This window comes from Amborella trichopoda, chromosome 1 (assembly GCF_054954075.1).
Source record: "Amborella trichopoda isolate Santa Cruz 75 chromosome 1, AtrichopodaSantaCruz75HAP2 v2.0, whole genome shotgun sequence".
NCBI classification, from domain to species: Eukaryota; Viridiplantae; Streptophyta; class Magnoliopsida; order Amborellales; family Amborellaceae; genus Amborella; species Amborella trichopoda.
Genome location: NC_142336.1, coordinates 50007123 through 50029979, shown reverse-complemented (window position 1 = coordinate 50029979; position 22857 = coordinate 50007123). Strand labels below are relative to the sequence as shown.

Sequence of the window (22857 nt, the reverse complement as noted above, 5' to 3'; positions counted from 1 at the left end):
CCCTTTCTTTATGTCATAGAAGAATGGGGCACCTCCAAAGTTTGCTTGGATATGTAATTCTGATGTCGAAAACCTTACGATAGCTTGAACATTTTTTTCATCATTAATTATGAAATTCGAAATTCTAAAAATAATAGAGATTGAACAATACTTGTGAATATTTGCAATCTTGAAAATAGTTTGTCCAACTAATATATTATTCGATGTATTATTTATAAGACTCGAAATGCCTTTTTTCCCTTCGTATTCATTCATCTCTCGTGGGGAGACAGGGCCAAGGCAGGCAAAAGTTAATTTTAAAATGATCGCTTTAAACATATTTCAACATAAAGATTGTGAGATACACCTTACCTCAATAGAAGGAAAAAGTTTATATAAAGTTGCAACCTAAAACTGTAGAATTAACGTGCACCTAAAAAATCTATAAGAAACGACTATTTTGATATTACAAAAACCTCTAATTGATCATCTCAACATCGAAATGTATGGAAATGAAAAAGAAAAAGAATTCAAAATATAAAATATTATAAAACTTACAACATATTATATGGACCATCAATTTTCAAAAATTTCATATGTTTACAAATCTACTCAATTTAAATTATTTTTAGAGTTTAAAATTTTATAATAGGGATGAAAATATATTTTAAAGCCATCCTATCAATTTCAATTTTAGACGCCAAAATTATCTGTGAAGGTGTAACTTACGGGGCCATTTGGATACTTGGAAATATATTGTCTCTGAAATGTGTAAAGGTGTACCTTAAGGGGCCATTTAGATACTTGGGAATATATTATCTGTGAAATATATTACTGGCGTAATACATTACTTGCAAATGGATTGTCACTGTTTGGGTAGTATTTAGATGCGACCTAGGAAATACATTGTTACTGTTTGGCTATGTCGAGAAGAAATATGGGAAATGTTTTTTTTTTTTTCTTTTTTCCCAAAACATAAGAAATATGGGAAATGTTTTTTTTTTTCTTTTTTGGCTTTATACTCAAAACATGGTTGAGCATACAATCCCTATTAATATGTAGCTTAAACTTTATAATTGCACCAGGCATAAGAATTAGCTACACATTTTGTATGCATTTGCGTCACTTTGGAATAACATACTTTTATTATGATAAGCCATCATATTTTTTATACTTTTTTTTCTTGTGCTAAAGCCTTTTGATCATCTCTCTACAGAAAACTTCCATGGGTAAATTCGAAAGAAAAAAAAATTTGAAGAAATTTGGCGGTAACCTAGAAGGCTTTATGAATGAGATATATTGGAGGAGAAATTATGTTGGGGTATTGGAAGAGATTGAAGAGGTAAATTAATTCAAAAAAAAAAAACAATTGAAGCACACTGATTTGGTGAGTGAACTCAAGTATTTTGAATTTATCAAGAAACAATAGCTGTAAAAAACAAAAAAAAAAGCCAAAAAAATAAATAGAATATCTTAGAGATAGCCTACATCCGTTTATTTTTTTTTGGAACAATAGCTACAACTGTAGTTGCAGAACCCAAAAAATAAATCTTGCTTATTTGGAAATAAACAATAGCTACAACTGTGCTCGTCGAAGATGGGGCTGGGGCCGGTAATAAACAATAGCTACAACTGTGCTCATAGAATATGGGGCTGGGGCAGGTAATAAATAATAGCTACAACTGTGTTGGTAGAAGATGGGCTGGGGCAGGTAAAAACAATAGCTACAACTGTGCTTGTAGAAGATGGGGCTGGGGCTGGTAATAAACAATAGCTATAACTGGGCTAGTAATAAACAATAGCTACAACTGTGCTTGTAGAAGATGGGGCTGGGCTGGGGCTGATGCTATCGGGTTTTAGCTGTTGAAGATGGGGTAACAATAGCTACAACTGTGCTTGTAGAAGATGGGGCTGGGCTGGGGCTGATGCTATCGGGTTTTAGCTGTTGAAGATGGGGTGCTACCGGGTTTTAACTATAGAAGATGGGGTTGGGGCTCGTGCTACCGGGTTTTAGCTGTAGTAAAAACAATAGCTACAACTGTGGTTGTAGAAGATGGGGCTCGGGCTGGGGGCTGGTAATAAACAATAGCTACAACTGTACTTGTTGGGGTTGGGGTTGGGGCTGGGGCTGGGGCTGGTGTTGATATTGGTGATATCGGGTTTTAGCTGTAGAAGAAGATGGGGCGGGTGTTGGTATTGGTGCTATCGGGTTTTAGCTGTAGAAGAAGATGGGGCTGGGGCTGGGGCTGGTGCTAGTGCTGTCAAGTGTTAGCTGTAGAAGATGGGGTGCTACCGGGTTTTAGCGGTAGAAGATGGGGATAGGGCTTGTAGAAGATGGGGCTTGGGCTGGTGCTACCGGGTTTTAGCTATAGAAGATGGGGTGCTACCGGGTTTTAGCCATAGAAGATGGGGATGGGGCTGCACTTATAGAAGATGGAACGGGTTGGGGCTAGTGCTACCGGGTTTTAGTTATAGAAGATGGGTGCCACTAGGTTTTAGCTGTAGAAGATAGGATGGAGTTGCACATTTGTAGAAGATGGGGTTGGGTCTACTGAGTTTTAGTTGCAGAAGATGGGGATGGGGATGGGGCTACCGGGTTTTAGCTACAACTATGCTGGGCTGGGGCTACCAAGTTTTAGCTATAGAAGATGGGGATGGGGATGGGGATGGGGATTGGGGTTGGGTCTACTGAGTTTTAGTTGCAGAAGATGGGGATGGGGATGGGGCTACCGGGTTTTAGCTACAACTATGCTGGGCCGGGGCTACCAGGTTTTAGCTATGGAAGATGGGGATGGGGATGGGGATGGGGCTACCGGGTTTTAGCGGTAGAAGATGGGGATAGGGCTAGTGGGTTTTAGCGGTAGAGGATGGGGCTGGGCTGGTACTGGGGATGGGGCTATCGGGTTTTAGCTGTAGAAGATGGGGATGGGGAGCTTCTAATGGAAGGAGATGGGCTGGGGCTACCGGGTTTTAGCTTCTAATGTACGGAGATGGGGCTTCTAATGTACGGAGATGGGGCTGGTGCTGGGCTACCAGGTTGGGTTTTGGGTGGGGCTGCGGGTTTTAGTTTCTAATAGAATGAGATAGGGTTGCTGTGTGATTTTTGGGAAGATGCTGCTGAGGCGGGGTTGCTGCGTGATTTTTTGGAAGATGGGGCTGGGCTGTCGGGTTAAGGAGATAGGGTTGTTGTGTAATTTTTGGGAAGATGGGGTGGAACTAATGGATGAGGCGAAATGGAAAGAGATAGGGTTGCTGTGTGATTTTTGGGAAGATGGGATTGGGTTTAATGGATGGGGCGAAATGGAAGGAGATAGGGTTGCCATGTGATTTTTGGGAAGATGGGGTTGAGGCTAAAAGAGGTGGTTTTACCTAATAGAAGGAGATGGGGCTGGGGCTGCCGGGTTTTAGCTTCTAATAGACGGAGACGGGGTTGGGGTAGGGGTAATGGGAGCTGTCTAATAAAAGGAGAAAGGGTTGGTAATGGAAAGAGATGGAGCTCGGGCTTGCGGGTTTTAGCTTTTAATAGAAGAAGATGGGGTTGGAGTTACTGGGTTTTAGGGGGTTTGATAGTTGAAGTAGATAGAGATGTTATGTGATTTTTGAGGTAAAGGAGCTATCTTTTCCGACTAATAACTCCCTTAAATAACTCCCTTACCTCATAGTTTCTTACATTTTAATGGTAATAAAAAAAAAATTTCTTTTAACTATAACCAATAGATTCTTTACCTCATAGTGATAGCCTTATCTTCTCCAACCAATAGCCCTATCTTCTCCCACGAATGGCAGTCATAATGGTAGCCCTATCTTCTCCGACCAATAGCTCTCTTACTTCATAGTTTGGTACATTTCAATGGTAAAAAAATAGAAAATGATTACCTGAGATTTTCCAAAAAAAATCAAGTGAAAAATCTATTAACACTGTGATTACCTTATAGTGGTAGCCCCTATTTCTCCAACCAATAGCTCCTTAAGTTTGAGGTAAGGGAGTTATTAGTAGAAAAAGATAGGGCTACCTTATTTATTTATTTATTTTTACCATTGAAATGTACCAAATTGTTATTGGTTGTAGAAGATAGGGGTACCTTGTTAGCGGCGAGTTGAACAATTTTTTTTTTTTTTTACCATTGAAATGTACCAAACAAGGAGGTGTGGCAGAAATCAGGCCTACCGCTTTTTAGCCGTTAGTTGAAGAATTTTTTTTGGTTTAATAGGGAGCGAATCACTATATTGTTGGGTAGCTACGATAGAGAGGCGTTCGAAAGATTTACTTGATTAGTCATCAAACCCGTAATAGATTTTTCACTTTTCTGATTTTTTAGGAAATCTTCGATAATCATTTTCTATTTTTTTTACTATTGACGTGTACCATACTGGAAAATGTCATATTTCCATGTAATCTATTTTCATGTAATAGATTTTCAGCTTTTCAAATGTCCTTAACGGTCGTTTGGATACCTGCAAATCTATTACGTGACAATAGATTGCAAAGAGGAAATATGGCATTTATAAAGAAATAGAAATAGATTACACCAGATTTACTCAAAAATCACAAAATCCATTACGCGTGGTGATAAGTGAAAAATCTATTATGGGAGTGAAGGTAATTTTGGAAAAATTTTCGTGTGCGTTTTTGCCTACCCTATCCCTCATTAAAAAAATCTTCGTGTAAACCCTATCTCTTCATAATAACCAGCATGGGTGATTCATCCTTTTAAACTCGTCATCTCATCTAAAGACATCAGCTGTTATAGAAAAACAAAAATTAGTAATCAATGATAAATTACACAATACAAAATTTCACACAACATAATCTTTTCCTCTCATCTAAAGACATCAGCTGTTATATAAAAACAAAAATCAGTAATCAATGATAAATTACACAATACAAAATTTCACGCAACATAATCCTCATAAAAGATTACTAAAATCTCAATTGAAATAACATACCTCTTTAGTCTCATCGAATACCTCAAAATTTTATACTGCAATTACCAAACTTTCTAGTTTATTAATCAAACGTCTTCCCATTTTTTAACTCGTACCATAAAGATTTTGAATTTAGTATCATAAATTTATTGTTTATTTGAAATTATATACAGAAACATTTGAAAGACTTCTATAAAAAATAAATAAAAATAAAACTTATCATAATAAAATCATGTTATTCCAATCATATTGTTCCAATGACTTATAATGTTGAAACCAATGTCATGTTAGAAAACATGTAATTTCATGTAAGTACCAAATGCATGAAAAATAAGTAGGAAATAATGTCATGATGACGGTAAAATAGTATAAGTTATTATTAGAAAATCTTTTTAGACTGGTGATGATGTTACTATTATAAATCTTTTTGGAATGGTGTCATGATGATTTTAATTCTGTATTTTAGTAGAATTTTGTGATAAAAAAGAAACAAATGATAATTCTGTATTTTAGTGGAATTTTGTAACAAAAAAGAAAGAAATGATAGTTTATGAAATTTTATGACAAAAATAAAAAAAATACATTTTTTATATTTTTTTCCGGATATAGCCAAACAATAACAATATATTTATCAGGTTGCATCTAAATACTACTCAAACAATAACAATCCATTTACATATAATAATGTAATATATGGATTACACCAATAAAGTATTTCCTACAAAATATATTTCCAGCTAAGTTGCAACCTCGGGCAAACGACATCATCAATAGAATGACGTTGACCCGCCCCGCGACAATGCCCTTTCCGGGCTCAATTCCGCCGCAATGTCCTTACCGGGCTCAATTTATATCGAGTGCGCCTGCGAGTACCGGACATTATCCACTCGACCAGTCCCTCTATGCAAAGCTCCACTAGAGAGGGTTTAGCTGGTTGAGAGTGAGGGAGAGCATTTGTCGTTTTTTAGAGAGAGAGAGAGAGAGTTTCTCTGATATACTCTTTAATGGCCAGGGGTACAGAGCGTCTGGCCAAACTTATCAAACAAAACGCTGATTTCTACGGCAAAATATTCAAAGATCATTTTGCGCCACCGTTGATGGGGCTCATTGAGCTCCCATACAGAGTCCTCATTTCTCCTTTCACTTTGGCTGCTGACATTGTCGGGTCTGCTCCTCGGGGCTTTGGAGTTCCTGAGTTCATTTCCCACCTCTCTTTCTCTGCAATTTTTGTATGTCTCTTTCTCTCTCTCTCTACAACCATTTCTGATCAAATTTTGTCTAGTTTGACCTGTTGAGATTTTTATGTGCGTAATTTTGCTTCTGTGATTTGAACTTTTATTTTTCTTGTTGGATTGATATGAGATTATTTTGCAGTGAGAGAGGTAAGAATGTGTTTTTCGTCTTGAATGTATGGGGGTTTGGGGTTTAATGGGTTTAGGGTTGTAGTTATTATTATTAGGAGTTTGAATTTCCATTGCCTTTATTCTTCGCTTTCACTCTGTCTCTAGTTTATGGGGTTTCTCTCTGGAAATATGCAATTGTTTTTGTATGATGCCTTCTTGTCTAAGCGTCTCTATGAGTCTTAGCGTGAGAAACAATTTCTTATTTGTTCGTGCTCATGCTCGTGTTTATTATTTGTTACTATCTTAGTCATCACCATTGTAGTTAATCTTCTTTTCAATTATCCTTTGAACTTGCAATTGACTTATTTTACTTCTGTAGAATCACATGCGTGGTAGTTTTTGGTTTTACATCTTGATATTCTGACTTTTTTTTTGTATTATTTATTGGTTTTGGGAGATTTGGGTTTTGGCTTCTCACTATAAAGATGTGCATGGTACCCAAAACAAGAAATTGTTTCTATATTTGAAAGTTGAAACTTCACTGTAATTAAGATTATGATTTATATTTGTTTTAATCCATAATGCAATACTAGTGGGTTCGAGTTCAATATTTTGCATATAATGAAACATTTTGTATCATATGCTTTTTGATGGAACCAATGGTTTTTCTGCATGTGTCTTCATATTAGAGGCAGTGTAGTCCCATTACATCATTTCAGTTAGTCCAATGGTTCTCAACAGGTTGATACCATCTTACTTGAGTCTCTCGTATTTCATTAGTTGACAAAAGTATATCCTTGAGTTCTAATTGGTATCAATATATAATGTGAATAATTTTAACATGTCTGACTATTAGCAAGTTATGAAGTAAGGATACCTGCCATTCAACTTTTTGGTCACTTTAGCAAATTATGTCTATTCAAGCTTTGTTGTATTTTTCCTTTACTGCCGATGAATTATTAGTAAAACGACCATAATGTCTCCCGATCCTTCTTCGGCATTACCAGACTCCTTAGAAACTCATTCCACCATATTAAGTTCACCTTCCTCTACCTCTGGGCTTGTAGTTGTTTTCCATATTTTAAGTTTTTTATGTTTATTTTTATCATGCATTATTTTCCTTTTGAAATGATTTAATGTTGAAGCAATCTTTTTGTTGGTCAGTAAGCATAGAAAGCTGGCTACATTAGATCATGCTTTTGGGCTAAAATTCTACTTCTTTTGATGCATCTCTTCCCTCTTTGGTTTCTTCCATGCATGACTTACGGGCAGTTTCATCTTTGAATTGGCTGCAGGCTGTTGCTACTCTAGGTACTTATGATATTGCCTTAGAACTTGGGAAGAAGGTCCTGTGTCAAAGGTACTTTTTGTTATTTCTTTACTTTTTTAAATGTTCCACCTTTGAATTTTTCTCATTCGATACCACATTTTTGTCATCGTCACCATGCTGTTGGATTTATGGCTTCAAAATATTCTGTCATGTTTAATCAGATGGATTCTTGTGGTAGTCTGTATTACCAACAATTTCATAGAGAAACATCAGCTGTTATTTTTTTGTTCATTAAATATGGTTAATTTTATGTTAATGAAATATGCATAAGTGGGAAGATGACATTCCATTTGACGACATATTTCTATAACATCTTGCCGCCTTCTGTTGAATGGCAAAGAGGAAGAAAACATTCTTTCAAGAGAAGTGTTTGTCCCTTATGCAATCCCCTATGGGAAAACAAAAGAAAAAGATAATATGGACTTGGTGGTTGCGACCTACCCTTCCTTTGAACTCAATGGCTGCAGTATATTGTCTGCATTTCTGTTTAAATATTTCCATTTTTCTATTGAAATGCCCTTTGACCATGCTTAGTTTGGGTTGTCATGTTGCATATGTGAGCTTTTTAGATGGTGTTTGACTTTCATATAAATATGCTGTTAATTGCATCCACAAGGTCAGTCTTGATGTGTTGAGAACTCTTTAGATTTTTAAGCCTTAATTTGCATTCCTGCGTGCATTCGGGAAATTTTGTGGGTTATAAGGTTTGCTCTATATGCAATGGGTATGGTTATTCCTAAAATTTCTAGGATCTTGATTCAATGTGAGGGTAACCCTGACTCAGATTTATCCAGTGGGCAATGGGTTGTAAGCTACTATTTGTTCACTTGTTTTAAAGGGCATTTCATTCAGCCTGAAACATTTATATATCACATTGGTGATCGTGTAGTGGATGATGGATTGACTCTTCTAACTTGATCTATACTCCTTTCTCACAGTCTAACATGGTTATTAATTTAATAAAGAAAAGCAGACTGATGGACTGACTTACCCCGTGTGTAAATTCTTTCTACACAATTTCATGTAGTGAAATTATTTTCACATTCAGTCTCAATTATTTAGAAGTTACTATTACAGTGATGAAGTAGATGCTCTATGCTAACGATATCTGCAGGGTTCTACAAGTGGACATTTGATTTCATACCGTATGGAATAAAAGTTTGGGTTGAGGTGCTGTTTTATATGAAATTCTTATGTTTCATGTTGTGGTTGTTAAATCTAGGAACTGTGGGACCTGTAGTGGGTGGCAGGCACTGCGCTGTACAATGTGCAAAGGGACTGGGAAGGTGCAATACCAAGTGAAGAATTACACCTTAAAAAGGTAGCATTCTTTTGATTAATGAGTGTGTATATTGCTATCCTGTGCATTGTGCGTGTGCATTTTTATGTTGAGGAAGAGAGATTTGTATTGCATGTGAATGGTTTTAATGGCTATTACCTGATTGTTTGAATACAAATTATGCTCTCTTGCATAATAAACATTTGAAATAGAGATAGCAGCTATTGAAGAAATGCTTCATCCAATTGAAGGGAGTGATGAGTCCAACATATATTCTTAACTTTGCATAAATATATCATCTGAGGTAGAAGCTTAATTGCTGGACATATTTGTGATTGGAGTAATGAAAGCAAGTACTGTACCAACTAATGTGTCATGTCGAACTTTTTGAATGGATGAGCCCTGTTTTTTGCAGATTGGGAATTCCCCATATTAAATTTGGACTGTCTACCCGAATGACATTAGTCTTGGGTATCCACTCAAATAAAGCCTCAAATAAAGAAATGGGAAATCGATAACCATTCTGAACGTTGTTAATGAGAAGTTGAAACCATTTCCTTACAAGGTCTGAGAAAATTTTTTGTTGTGTGTATGTGTGTGTGTGTGTATATCTGAACTTAACAACAAAACAAAAGTATTACTGAACTAGACCATTGACAGGGCCAAATCCCTCTTCTCCCTTTCTGCAAGGACACCTATGCTCCCTACTTTTTCTTCAGCCCATGGACCTCCCTCAATATGTAACTTCAAATTATTTTTCCTATATCGCCCTGCATCACGCTTTTCAAAAAAAAAAAAAAAAGAAAGTTAATTTCTAATCATCTGATCTTCTCTGTAACTCTCGCCCTCTCTACCTTCTAATCAATGGCCCACTTTCTCCCTCTCTATCTTCTGTGATACCTTTCTCTCTCTAACAATGCTGGGTAATAGCAAAGCAAAAGAGAACTTATGAGAGAGAAAGGGAGTTTTACGAAAGATTCCAATGTCCATGCATGAGTTTTGCTGGATTTAGGAGTTAAATGCTTATTTGGTCCTAGGTTTTGGGGTGTGCTTTTAGCTTTTATGATACACTTTATTAAATTTCAAATTTCAAATGGAAAGGCACACACATTGAAAGTTAACCCTGAACAGGGGAAAGAACTTTGTGAAGATTTAAGATGCTGAATAGCAATAATATAGCAAGCATCCATGAATTGAGAGACACTTCCCTGTGTTATTTCCAGCATGGGATTAACCACAAAATGATTAAGAAAAAGAATATGGAAAACAAGGAGTGTGGATAATCTGTCCAAAATATCAGAAACAATTGAATCTGCAGGATAAATCTAATACAAAACAAGAGGAAGAAATTGATGATAAAAAAGAGAAATAACCAAAGATTGGAAAAGAAAAATATTTTCATCATAGAATTCCAGCATTATCTTTCATAGTTGTAATTGTTGCTTGTATATTTTCCTTCAAGACCTAAAGTAATATTTTCCTCAAAAGACCTGAACTAAATAACAAAAAATAAATTTTTATTATTTTCAGTTGGTGAGGTCCATGTGCACTCCAAATTTCCAATGCATCCTTTTAACTTGATTTTATCACACACCATGCATATTTTTTCCATTCTTCTTATTTATATTCTAGTCCTTTGGATGATTTAAGCAAGCATATATATAATGATAGATGTGTATATTCAGAACTGATTGTTAAATCTTCCTGGATTGTCTGGTTCAACAAAGTTCAGGTGGAACTAGATCCAACGATGGACCTGGCATGCCTTTGAATATGAAAGGCACAAGAACCAAGTCCAGTTCCTTTGAGTTGCCTATCCAATAAGAGAATGGGTTGGTGCAACTGGCTTTTTTGAAACTGCCTGTTTGCATTCGCTTTCATAAAACTGGAGAGAATCATGCCTTATGGATTGGCACAAGATGAACGGCTTAGAACTAAAAACTGGCCCAATTACATAATAAAAACATATGTTGACCTTTGTCGCTCTTTTCATGTAGATGTAAGGACTTTCTCGAACGCTTATGAATTGCTCATTTTGGTGTTTTATAATTACATTTTATTCATTAGTTGTTTTTCACTTCGTTTGTAGACTTTTACTTTCTTATTTTGGAAATCATTGATGGGAACTGTTTTAAGTTTGGTTTGGATTAATAAGTCATATTCCATGGTGGAAATCCCTTGCAGTGGACAGAGACCAACACCTGAAAGTGTTGCAGAAGCCATTGCAGATAATAGGGCAGAGTTGGTTCACCTTCCATCTGCCATTGATCTTGATTTACCATTGCCCACCAAGGAATGCCCATCATGTGATGGCAGTGTAAGTTGTTTCTTCATCTTCCTTGAGTTGGATAGCTGAGCAGGTGCCCTTTCAAATCAGACATATTATAGATCTGTTTGACATTCTGTATGTTAACAACTACGTTTATAAAAAAAAAAAAATTTATACATTTATTTTTTATTTTAAATCTTATAAAAAAAAAAACTACCTTTATAAATTCCATTTATAAAAAAACTAAAATTATATATTTTTATAAAAATGCTAAAATTATATTTTCTATCGAAAAAATGGTCCGCTACTACATATCTACATCTCAAAACGATCAAATTCAGTAACTGGAAGAGAAAATCGAAACCCAATGCCTTGTTTGGTAGTCTTAATTTATTATATTGATTGAAATGTTTGTTGAATTTTCAGGGTGTGATGAGCTGCCCTGAATGCAAAAATAAATTGCAAGTTAGAATTTCTGCTGATGACGTAAGATTCTTTTCCCATTTTCTATTTTTCAATCTCTCATTGTCTTAGTGTTTCTGATGTGAAGCTTTATTGTATTTGCTAAGAGTTCTTGTAACAAGGTGGAGGAGTCGGTGGAGTATCGATTTGTGCCTTATTGATTTTTCTTTTTTTATGATGAATTCAAGAAAACTTCGAAATCTAGAAAAATTTCTCATTTTCTGTTTTTCAATCTCTCATTGTCTGAGTGTTTCTGATGTGAAACTTTATTGTATTTGCTAAGAGTTCTTGTAACAAGGTGCAGAGGAGTCGGTGGAGTATCTATTTGTGCATTATTGATTTTTCTTGTTAATGATGAATTCAAGAAAACTTAGAAAACTAGAAAAAAAAATGAAATGCACCAATTTCTTAGTTGCAAGTACTTGTATGACCCCCAAGTTTGGGTTCACTTATCCCTAAATTAAGTGAGATTACGGTTGATTCCACCTTACCTTATATAGCCTGTTGATGTAACATGTTCCCAAGACAAAGTATGAACTATCGAATTGTTCCTTCCCTTATATAGCCTGTGGATGTAATATGCAGTGTTTTAAAAAGTGGATTGCTCAACGTCTTGGCGGCCGCCTAGGCGGGTCCAGAAGGCCTAGGCGCAACGCCCAGGCCTAGGCAGCTAAATTAGGCGGATATCCCTAGGCGCCCAGGAACCTGCCTAGGCGGCTACCTGAACCTGCCTAGGTGGCCGCCTGAACCTGCCTAGGCGGCCGCCTGAACCCACCTATGCGGCCGCCTAGGGCTTGCGCCCCACCCAGGGGGCAGAAATGCTTCTCGTTGGACATTTTTGGATCATTTTTTTAACACTAAAAGGGCAAAATTGTGGGAAACCTAAAACCCATTAGAGCCTATTTTAGAGAGAGAAACCTCCCCCAAAAAAATTTCTTTCTACTAGGCCGCCCAGGTTCTGGGCGCCCGCCTAGGCTTTGGGCGGCTTGGACCCCCCTAGCCGCCTAGCGCTTTTTGAAATATTGGTAATATGTTCTCAAGACATAGTATGAAACTATTGAATTGATTTCCATGATTAATGATGATTTTTATCGTTTTGTTGTAGTTGTTGTTTGTGAATTTTGGTAAGTGGATTCACTTTCAAAAAAAAAATCAGTAAGTGGATTGCATTATGTGTTCAGACCCTTTTCATGTCCACGTATATAGGAGCCACCCCACAACAGAGTGTGTACATGCACACAATCATTTCATCCATAGCAGTGCTCAGTCGGATATTATAAGGTGATCCTGTTTTTTAATTCTGTTGAATATTAAGTTGTGGTTCGGTCTTTCTTCCTCCAATTATCCACTGCTGGCCTGCCCCACACTCTGTGGAAGGCCTCTTCAAACATCACCATGACGTGCCCCTCCCCAAACCGAGCCTCATACTATGCTGCTTAACTATCGAGGTCATCATGTGTTCCATTTGACTCAAGAGAAACCGACACATCTTCAGAGCTCAGCGGCCCACATCCCTGACCTCATGTATAGTATTAGAAAACTGCTATAGTTTTCTGTTCTTCTTCACGTGAATTGTTCAGCCACTTCTCTATGTCTGATTTCCTCAACCAGTGGCACCACATCATCCGATCGTCCTTGCCTTCGACTCTGTGCTCCTACTTGTGGTTGCCACCCAAACCAGGCATTATCAAATTCAACTTCGATGGAAGCTCCATGGGGAATCCAAGGTCAGCCTGATAGGGGGACTGTTTAGAATTTTAGATCACACATAGGCGAGATCGTACTCACCTTCTCAGGCCCAGCATACCTGAATCAAAGGCCCAGCTTGTTCGCTTGTGATAATTCAACTGCAAATGGGGCTTCTCCATTCCCGAGGTGACTCACTGAATGCTTTATCATGGGCTTACAAAACCACCTCCTGCCTGTGGAGGTTGGACAACATCTTGGAAAAATTCTTCTACTTGTGCTTTGAACTTTCCAACATACATGCGCGAAGTGAATTCTTCTGCTGACTGCCTGGCTTCAGAAAGGATCACCTTCCCTCCCAGCGATCCAGCAACCTTCTCCCACTAGCCCTAAATAGCAAATTTTCTGGATATTGTATAGGAAAAGTCTCTAATGATGCCCATACATTTTGTTCTTTACCCTACACATCAATTCTACGAATTCACAATATAAATTCAAAGAGTCCTTTATCAAAAAAAAAAAAAAGGTTATGTGATATAACTCATCTCAAGGAAGGAAAAAGGTGTTCTTCTCTGAATTATGATTAGGATTATAAAGATAATGATTTGTATATTTTGATTCATTATTGACAGTGTATGCTGTATTCTGTTTATTCAGGCATCTGTTAGTACCTATCTTTCTTTGTTTTATTCTATTCGACCCCTGTGCATAATATTTTGAAAACAATTTTTTTCTGGTAGATAATGGAACCTCCATGGAAAGCATACAATGTTTTCAGAAAGATGGAGTACCCCTATGAGGCAAGTTTCAACAGTACCTACTTTCTTGTCAATGCATCTATTAATTGAAGCTTCTTTCTAGGTTTGCTATTGATGTGTTTGATGTCTACTAGTCTTTTGCTTTTCTGGTACATGCTCGCTTTTCTTGATTGTTTTTCTGCTTTCTAGTTAAAGAATTCTCATCTTGCTAAATATATTTTCTTGCCCATAGGTATATCTTGGCATTTCTTTTCCACAATTGTTGATTGTGCCTTGAGGTTGACTAGATCAAATCTCTTAATGTATAACAGCCAATGCATTCACTTTCTTAAATTAATTCCTCAATATCAGGGACCATTGGCCTACAAAATGAAAAACTTAATAAAACAAAGAAATTAAGAAACAATAGAGCATAAGAGAAAACTCGGCTATAGCTCTTGATTGTCAGTTTCTATCATTGAGAACACGCAAGCTCCTTTGGTTTTTATTTCTACTGTATAGGCAGGACTTCTTGTGCAAGTAGATTTGCAGTTTGTATATCCTATTTACATAATTTTTATGTTTCATCTTGTTTCGTAATATTCTGGATTCATTTGCAAACAATGAGATGTGCTCTTGTTTAAGATTCATAGGGTTTTGATCACAGTATTGAGTGACTTTCATTCACATGACATTTATTATTGTTATCTAGAATCAGATGATATGTAGCATAGTTTCTTCTGACCAAAGTAACAAGGCTTGATCTCGGGAATCTCAATGTAAGCATATTTCTTGGGTTGCTTTCAATAGAGTAGATTTCACAGGAGATCCCCATAAAAATCTAAAGAAAATCACAGAAATATGAAATTACGGAAAATATTTTAAAAAAATCTATAGCCAAAAAGAAAATGATTTTATAATTTTTCTAAATAAAAATATGAATTTCTTTTCCATTTAATACTTATATATACATTTAAATGTATGTTTGTTTTAGAAATAATGGAAGAAAATAAGACGAGAAGTAGTGATGTATAGAACAAACATTTTTAACTCAGGATCTTTTTTGTTAGATGTTCTTTTTCAGAAAATAGTGATATTTGTCACTACATTTTCAATCCTGGCTATAGAAATGGTATTGGAGGAAAACATTCGCAAGGGAGTGATGTCATAAATGTATACCAATGCAAATGCCTGTTTATGGAGGATGCATCAATTGGTTCATTGTAGTGTTATCGGAACCAGACTGGACTGGCAGTTCCAACCGCTGAACGAACCCAAACCAGTTTGGTATGCAAGAAATCTGGATGTTGAAATGAATGTAATTTTTAAAATACTTTTGTATTGTATTTTAGGGTTTTGACTGGTTTTTATCAGTCCAATAGGTTTGATGACTGGTTGAAGTGCTAATCTAACTTGATTGAGCACTTTTCCTGTTCACTGACTTATTCCCTTGTGATAACACTGATCCATCCTTCTAGTATGACTGTGGTAGTGGAGAGATTGGGAGAAGGATTTGGCCTACAGTGAATATAGTGAAATTGTTCTACATGTCTTGGACGCAATTTATACTTCCATTCTGACGGAATCTTTGTTCTTACACTAGGAATTTTTCATGATGGATTTGTAAATACGAGCCTTTATCAATGATTGGCACTTGATCTTCCATTTGCAGTATGTTGTCATTTTTCCCGATTTTCGTTTTAATTGCTTGAATACATTTTAACTTTTTAGAGTTAAAACTGAGTGCAGGGATCTTGGGATTGGCTGTCCAAAAGAGCGAGATGATGACTCTGTAAGAATTCGGTATTTTAATATGATATATTGCAGTATGAGCCAAAACTTGATTCATTGCAATCAAGTTCATGGTCGGTTCAGTCCCATGGTGAGAAAAGCTGAGGGTTTGTCTTAGAAGGCCAAAACGTCCTGCTAGATGTTCTTTATAATCTTCAACATGCCAATCCTCATTATGTTATAGATATGAGGGTAGCTGAAATTCTCTTACGTTTAGAGGAACATATGAGGTATTTGTGAGTACCTTTTGTTTCAAAGATTTAACAAATAATGAGGCTGAATGTTGAAAGATTAATAAACCATGGGTTGTGGACAAAATTTGAATATTTAAGTGCGTTTTGTAAGTACGAATTGAAGTATATTGGACCCTGTTCAGTAGCCTTTTCAACTTATCTGCATTGTGGCAAGTGATTTTCCTTTTTTAATTGCTTGAATACATTTAACTTTTTAGAGTTAAAACCGAGTGCAGGGATCTTGGGATTGGCTGTCCAAAAGAGTGAGATGACATCTGTGTAAGAATTAGGTATTTTAATATGATATATTGCAGTATGAGCCAAAACTTGACTCATTGCAATCAAGTTCATGGCTGGTTCAGTCCCAGGGTGAGAAAAGCTTAGAAGGCCAAAACGTCCTGCTAGATGTTCTTTATAATCTTCAACATGCCAATCCTCATCAAGATATGAGGGTAGCTGAAGTTCTCCTACGTTTAGAGTAACATACGAGAGGTATTTGTGAGTACTCTTATGTTTCAAAAATTTAACAAATAATGAGGCTGAATGTTGAAAGGTTAATAAACCATGGGTTGTGGACAATATTTGAATATTTAAGTGCTTTTTGTGAGTACGTATTAAAGTATCTTGGATCTTGTTCAGTAGCCTTTTCAACTTATCTGCCCCGTGGCAAGTGATGTATCAATCTCGGCTTCTCGTTAGATTGTGGATAATGGATAGCGGGATATCAACCTGGTCACACTAACAGTGGAAGCTTTACCGCCTAAGTAAATTGGCCCAAGGACTTCTATTTTACCTACATGCATTGGTTATTTTCTCTTGTATCATTGCTGAATGCTACTTTCCCATAAGTTGTAGGTCTTAAATTGCAATGGTTGTTGCCAGTAGAAGTTCTACCCATGTCAATTGCTGGATAGAGAGCAAACTATTAACCTTCTTATTTGGAACTTTTGCAGCACATTGCTGATAGCATGCGGGACCCAAATATTGCTGCATTTTGGTTGATTTCAATGCCTGAAATCATGGGTGGGTTCACCTTCGATGATGATGCCAAGAAGAAAATATGGTGGGCATACAAGGTGTGGTATTTATTTGCTGATTTGTGTGTGTAGACTGACATGTCATATGAGAAAATGCATATTAAAACTTATAAAGAGGTCCTTACTGCCTACAGGTTGTGTCATAGCATTCTTTTTTTTGGTCTATGATTCTTGTTCAAAACTAGTTAATTTCAGGCAGGCTACGCAGTTCTTTTTCAATGTAAAGCTTTCTTTTCATATATTTGTAAGTGATAATTAATATGATTTAAGATCGTTTTTTTTCCATAAAAATTGACAGATAGTTGTTCTCGATTCTCAACATTACCTTGAATACCATTCCTCTCATTGGATGCTTTCTTGTAAGGTTCTTTAGGAATCCATGCGGTATGATCAGCTTAGAGATATTGTTGCAAAGCGAAAACCTGGTTGGGAGCACTTGCAACAAGTAAGTAGTGTAATATTTTTTTTCTTTTTGTTTTATTCTTTTTTTCTATTCATGTTTTCTGTTACCATATGTTTTTTCTCATGTTTTCATGTGACCTGTGGTAACTAAGCTGGATGTGTGTGTGTGTGTGTGTATGTGCACGTGTAGTTTGTACAACAGCTTGGAAAACATGGAAAATTGTCCCTATTTGATGTAAAGTGATTGGCATGGGTTCTATAGAAATCTTTTGCTATTTATGTTCTTGTTTGTTTGTTCTTATGGTGATGTGTTTCAACTTGTATAATACCCGTTTAATGAGTGAGCTATAAGATGCTTTCTTGATGTCATTAGTTTAAAGGACATTTCTCATCAAAGCATTAAACCTTTGAATAAAAATGGAAAGTTGGTTTCAAAGCAATATAATTATAATTTTTATTTGTTATAAATAGGCCCTTGTTTCTATAGATCCGGAGCGTGCAAGAGATGATCCAGTTATTGTGAAGAACATCCCGTATTACAAGGCCAAGAAGGCATTAGAGGCAGAGGTCACGAAGCTTGACGTCCCACCGCGCCCTGATAACTGGGGTGTAAGTGCACGCACCTGAGAGTGAAAGAGCGAGAGCGAGCCAAATTCAAAAGAATTGCATTCTTTTCCTTGAAGATTTTGTGGCACTTAAATGTGTCTGTGAACCTACTTTTGGACTCTGCTGTTTTGGACGCAAACCAAGCGAATACTGTTTTTCTTGTTTGCCAATATATTTCTGTCACACATTCTGCTAACTGTGGACGGAGGGAGGGTTGGGGGAGGAGGGTTGAGGGAGCCAAATCCAAATGAATTGCATTCTTTTCGTTTAAGATTTTGTGGCACTTAATGTTTTTGTGAACCTACTCTTTGACTCTGCATTTTTGGACCAAAACCAAGCTAATTCTTCTTTTCTTGTTTGCCAACATGTTTCTTACACATTCTGCTAACTATGGAGGGAGGGAGGGAGGGAGGACAGGAAGAAGAAACCGCTGGGGGGAAGGGGGGGGGGATGGAGTTGTTGGGCAGAGCGAGGGTGGGGATAAGAGTGAATTTGGGTTTGAATGGTAAAGAGCTTCTGATGTTTAGAAGCACTCCTCAAGTTCAAATTCCTACCACTGAACTACCCCAAAAAAAAAAAAAAGTTCAAACATATTCAAACAAAAAATATTTCTTATGCCAAATATTTCATCTAAAATGTTTGTTAGACCTTGCTTTACCCTTGAACTCATGCAGTTGCACGTCTTATGATTTGACAGGATTTAAAGCTTCCATTGACTAAGACTTCATGGACAGATGAAGAGCTTAAAGATCCTCAAAAGCTTTTGGAAATGACCACACTACTCACCGCACAAAGAGAAATGGCTGATAAATTCTTAGATACACAGTGGGAAACAAAATGGCGGCAAGATAAGGTATGCAGATCTTTCTTTTTCTTATTCTTAGTTATTGGAAGGTCAGTGGGATGCCCGTTTTGTCTACAAATGATCAACACACCCCAAATCTCAAGATGCCAAACAACTGTTTTTTAATCATGTTCTTGGCATTGTTATACTTTCTTGTCTGATATGGTTGGTAATGTTAGAAGGGAAATACTTTTCGAAAACTATGCCAAATGAATAAATACAATTGACTGAAATTTGTTGGGGCCAATATAGTTATTTTAAAACGATAGTGGTATGTAACTTTGGTAGAACTCTGACAACTGTTTTTTAATCATGTTATTGCCATTGTTATACTTTCATGTCTTTTATGGTTGGTAATGTCAGAAGGAAAATGCAAGATGATACTTTTCGAAAACCATGCCAAATGAATATATATAATTAACTAAGACTTGTTGGGGCCAACATAGTTATTTTAAAATGATAGTGGTATATCGATAAATATAATTGACTAAAACTTGTTGGGGCCAACATAGTTATTTTAAAACGATAGTGGTATATCACTTTGGTAGAACTCTGGCAACTTTGACACAATACTTACTATTATCTTTCAAGGCACAAAATAGTTGTGGAAATATTTATTTTGAAAACAAGTTAGCATTATTTTGGTTGATTCTGCTTGATATTGGACTCTGATCCCCTTTCCTTGTTGCAAAATTTTGGGTTTTATTTTATTTTATTTAAACTGTTGACTGTTGGATTAACAGTTAACTGTTGGATTGAGGTTTTAGAATGCAAGGCACGTTTTAGAATCTAGAATGGGGGTTCAACTTTTCAAAAGACGGCTGAAAAATGTACTTCGAAAAACTGCATTTACCCAGAGTTTAGATGACCACACGGGTTTTGGTTGTTATGTATTGGTGTCTTCACCTAAAGCCATCTAGTCATGGGTTGAATGAAAATGTTATTTTCAGACTTCATCCAACTTCACAAATGTGGCATTTTATGGGTAAACTTGCACCTGCACAGAAAGGTAAAGTGGCTTCCAGAGGTGCCACTTAAACATAGGCTGGTCACCCAAAACAGTGCCAGACCATGGTTTATTGAGGCATCCAGACATACCCTTAAGCGTCTCAGCTTTCAGGATGTACACATGCCATGGATCGATGGCTCAGTGTACTATCAGATGTTTGCAAAAGTCTGACATTAGAAAGTATTTTTATCGATTTGCCTCATTCTGGTATTGGTTTCACTTCAAATGCTGTTGACCTGGAAAGGGCTTGTTATTACATATTGTTTGTTATTACATATTGTGATATTGTACTACTCTTACATTTTCTCATACTTTGGTGTGTTGTTTTTCAGCTGAATGAACTGTTGGAGGAGAAGGTGAGGCCCTACATTAAAAGTGTAGATACTGGTGTTCTTCCTCAGCCCATAATCATGAAACCCCAAGATCAGGAAGCGAAGGTCTCTGTCTCTGTCTCTGTCTCTCTGTGTGTGTGTGTCTCTCTCTCTCTCCCCCCGAAAAAAGAGTGAAGAGCCTCCCTATTAGTTCATTTACATTTCCTGAGAAAATTAGAAGTTTATACATGTCTTGTAGAATTGAACTATAGGAATATACGTCTCTTAATCTATGATTCACTATTAATAATTCAAATGAAACAGGATCAGAAAAAAATTCTTGTCTTTTTGGTGATTTTATTAGGTTAAGAATTTCAGTTCAATTAGCTAGTGCCTGTAATTATATTTTGTGAGTAATTCACATAATCTAAATCAGTTTACAAAATTCTCTTTATTAGATAAATGTTAAACCTTCATTATGTACGGCCATGAGATTACTAAGTTTACAACTGATGCATTGTATTTGTGTTTGGGAGAATTTACAGGAAAGCAGGAGACGAAGGCGATGGCTCTTCTTCTGACTGGAAGTGCACATCAAATTCCATATTTAGCCTCTTCCATCTTCTTATTGCTGTTCAGATTATTGTCTTTGATCCAAAAGCCGTGACTTGGAGTTGCACATTACTGAACGTTAAAAGAATTTTGATTTACCCTCTTTGTAATACCTATGTGATAATTTAGATGTGAATGCCTATGTATTTGCTCTTCATTATTTATTTGTGTTACCAAAAATTTGGTGTAGTTCTTGGGGACGAATGGGGAATTTTGAAAAGGGAAAAGTTTATATAGAGCCGAGGCTCTAAACAATCAAATTTGAGCTTACCCCAAAAATTTTACTAGAAGAGTTTGTTTTGATGCGCAAATATCTTCAAATTGACCATCTCATTATCATGATGCATGGACATGAGAAAAAAAATGGATTTCAAGTTTTGGAAATAATGTATTTTATAACTCAGTTTGGACAGGCAATTTTTAAGATTTTCAAGTTTTCATAGGTCTGTCAATCTATACCATTTTTTATGCTTTAAACTTTATATATAAATATAAAAACATATCTTAAGGCTATCACAAAGACTTGCAATATTAAAACCATATTTCTAGATACTATTTGAAGGTAGGCTTTAATTTGATTGTTTAGAGCTTAGGCTCTATACAAACCGCACCTTTTAGAAAATAGATGACATTTTGTGGGTGTTTTTCGAATCTTTGGAGGTCCTCTTTTAAAGAAGGATGAGGTTTCTATGGGCTTAGGATTTATGAAAACAAAATACAGCCTCACTTCAAATCCTTGTTCGAAAGTAATTTCAACTATGGAAATCTCTATTATGGCTTTCAAAACAATTTTCAAAATAGAAAAATGGTACAGATCTTGTTGAATTGTGAACACTTATTTTTTAAAGCAAAATGGAAGGTCTTAGATAGAGAGTTTGAATTTTATTTTTTTTCACAACTGTAATGTTCAAGTCAGGATGATAAATGAAAAGGTATTCTAGTGCTTGACTTGCAATTTTGATGAATCATTTTGGATGTACTTATTTTGATAGGTTTGCAACCCTATCAAACCATTTTCCTTAATAAAACAAAATAAAGAAAACAATAATTTGAGCATTCTTAATGGCCGTTATAGTTGCCCTGCCAACCTTCCCATTTCTACAAAAGGGTGTGGTTTGTATAAACTAAATAATCTATGTAAGGTTCACATTCAAATGGTGTCAATAAATGTTTTAATATTAAATTTTTTTTGTGATGGGTTGATAATTCATTTTCATCTTTAATTATAACATTTAAAGCTTACGAAAATAGCATAGATCGAGCATATTGATGAACATCTGAAAATCCTGAATATTAACCGTCTGACAATGCACTACAAGATGTACTATTTCCAAATCTTGAAATCCATTTTTTCTCATGTCCATGCATCTTAAGGTCGAGATGATCAATTTGAGGATTTTTGGGTATCCGAACAATCACTTTTAATGAATTTTTGAAATGTGTTGTAATTTGATTGTTTAGGGCCTTGGCTTTATATAAACTTTTTCCTCACCAAAATGTATAATATCCAACCTCATGTAAACCTTTGCACATTATAAATACGGGTGTGGTTTATGTAAGGTCGAGGCTCGGAGCCATCAAAGTAGGGGGTACTTCTAAATAGTAGCAAAAGATGATTTTTAAGTAGTAATTTTTTTTTTGTGATGGTCTGAAAAGTTATTTTCATCTCTAGTTATAAAATTTAAAGCTTCAAAAATATAGTAGATGGAGTAGATCTATAAATACTTGAAAATATCGAGAATTGACACATCTATACATCTAAATATCAAAGTTATCCATTTGAGAGTTATTCTAATAAATTTTTAAGGTACGTCTTAATATGATGGTTAAGGGCCTTACATGAACTTTTTCCTATAAATGTAGTGGACCTACTGGTGCATAAATGTAGTGGACCTACTCGTGCATAAATGAGTAAATAACATAGCAAAAAGAAAAAGGGCAGAAAGTATAGTGGACCTCCTGGTGCAATACAAGAGTAATAAAATAGCAAAAAGAAGAAAA

General features: G+C 36.1%; 1 protein-coding gene across 13 annotated transcripts; it reads left to right on the top strand.

Moving 5' to 3' along the window:
• Nucleotides 1–5783: 5783 nt before the first annotated feature.
• On the top strand, nt 5784–21036 carry EMB2737 (embryo defective 2737). Of its 13 annotated transcripts, XR_016058314.1 has the most exons (15): nt 5784–6134; nt 7544–7608; nt 8801–8899; nt 11042–11174; nt 11553–11612; nt 14015–14074; nt 15761–15803; nt 16272–16527; nt 16675–16799; nt 16989–17111; nt 17446–17517; nt 17946–18083; nt 18778–18933; nt 20266–20370; nt 20790–21036. XR_016058314.1 is itself a non-coding variant. In XM_006858949.4 (12 exons), exons 1-12 carry the CDS (start codon nt 5910–5912, stop codon nt 20823–20825), a joined length of 1272 nt encoding a protein of 423 aa, XP_006859011.1. In that variant the 5' UTR covers nt 5784–5909; the 3' UTR covers nt 20826–21036. The 13 variants fall into 13 exon arrangements, 1 of the variants encoding a protein (XP_006859011.1); XR_016058319.1 differs by lacking the exon at nt 16272–16527; XR_016058330.1 differs by having other exon boundaries at nt 15761–16527; nt 16678–16799; nt 17962–18083.
• The last annotated feature ends 1821 nt before the right edge of the window (nt 21037–22857 follow it).

What these genes read in the sequence shown, in the direction of transcription:
- EMB2737 (XM_006858949.4), top strand. Translation starts at nt 5,910, where the DNA reads ATGGCCAGGGGTACAGAGCGTCTGGCCAAACTTATCAAACAAAACGCT. An exon ending in GTTGGGAGCACTTGCAACAA is followed by an intron (nt 17,518 to 17,945) that starts GTAAGTAGTGTA and finishes TGTTATAAATAG; the next exon opens with GCCCTTGTTTCTATAGATCC. An exon ending in CCCAAGATCAGGAAGCGAAG is followed by an intron (nt 20,371 to 20,789) that starts GTCTCTGTCTCT and finishes GAGAATTTACAG; the next exon opens with GAAAGCAGGAGACGAAGGCG.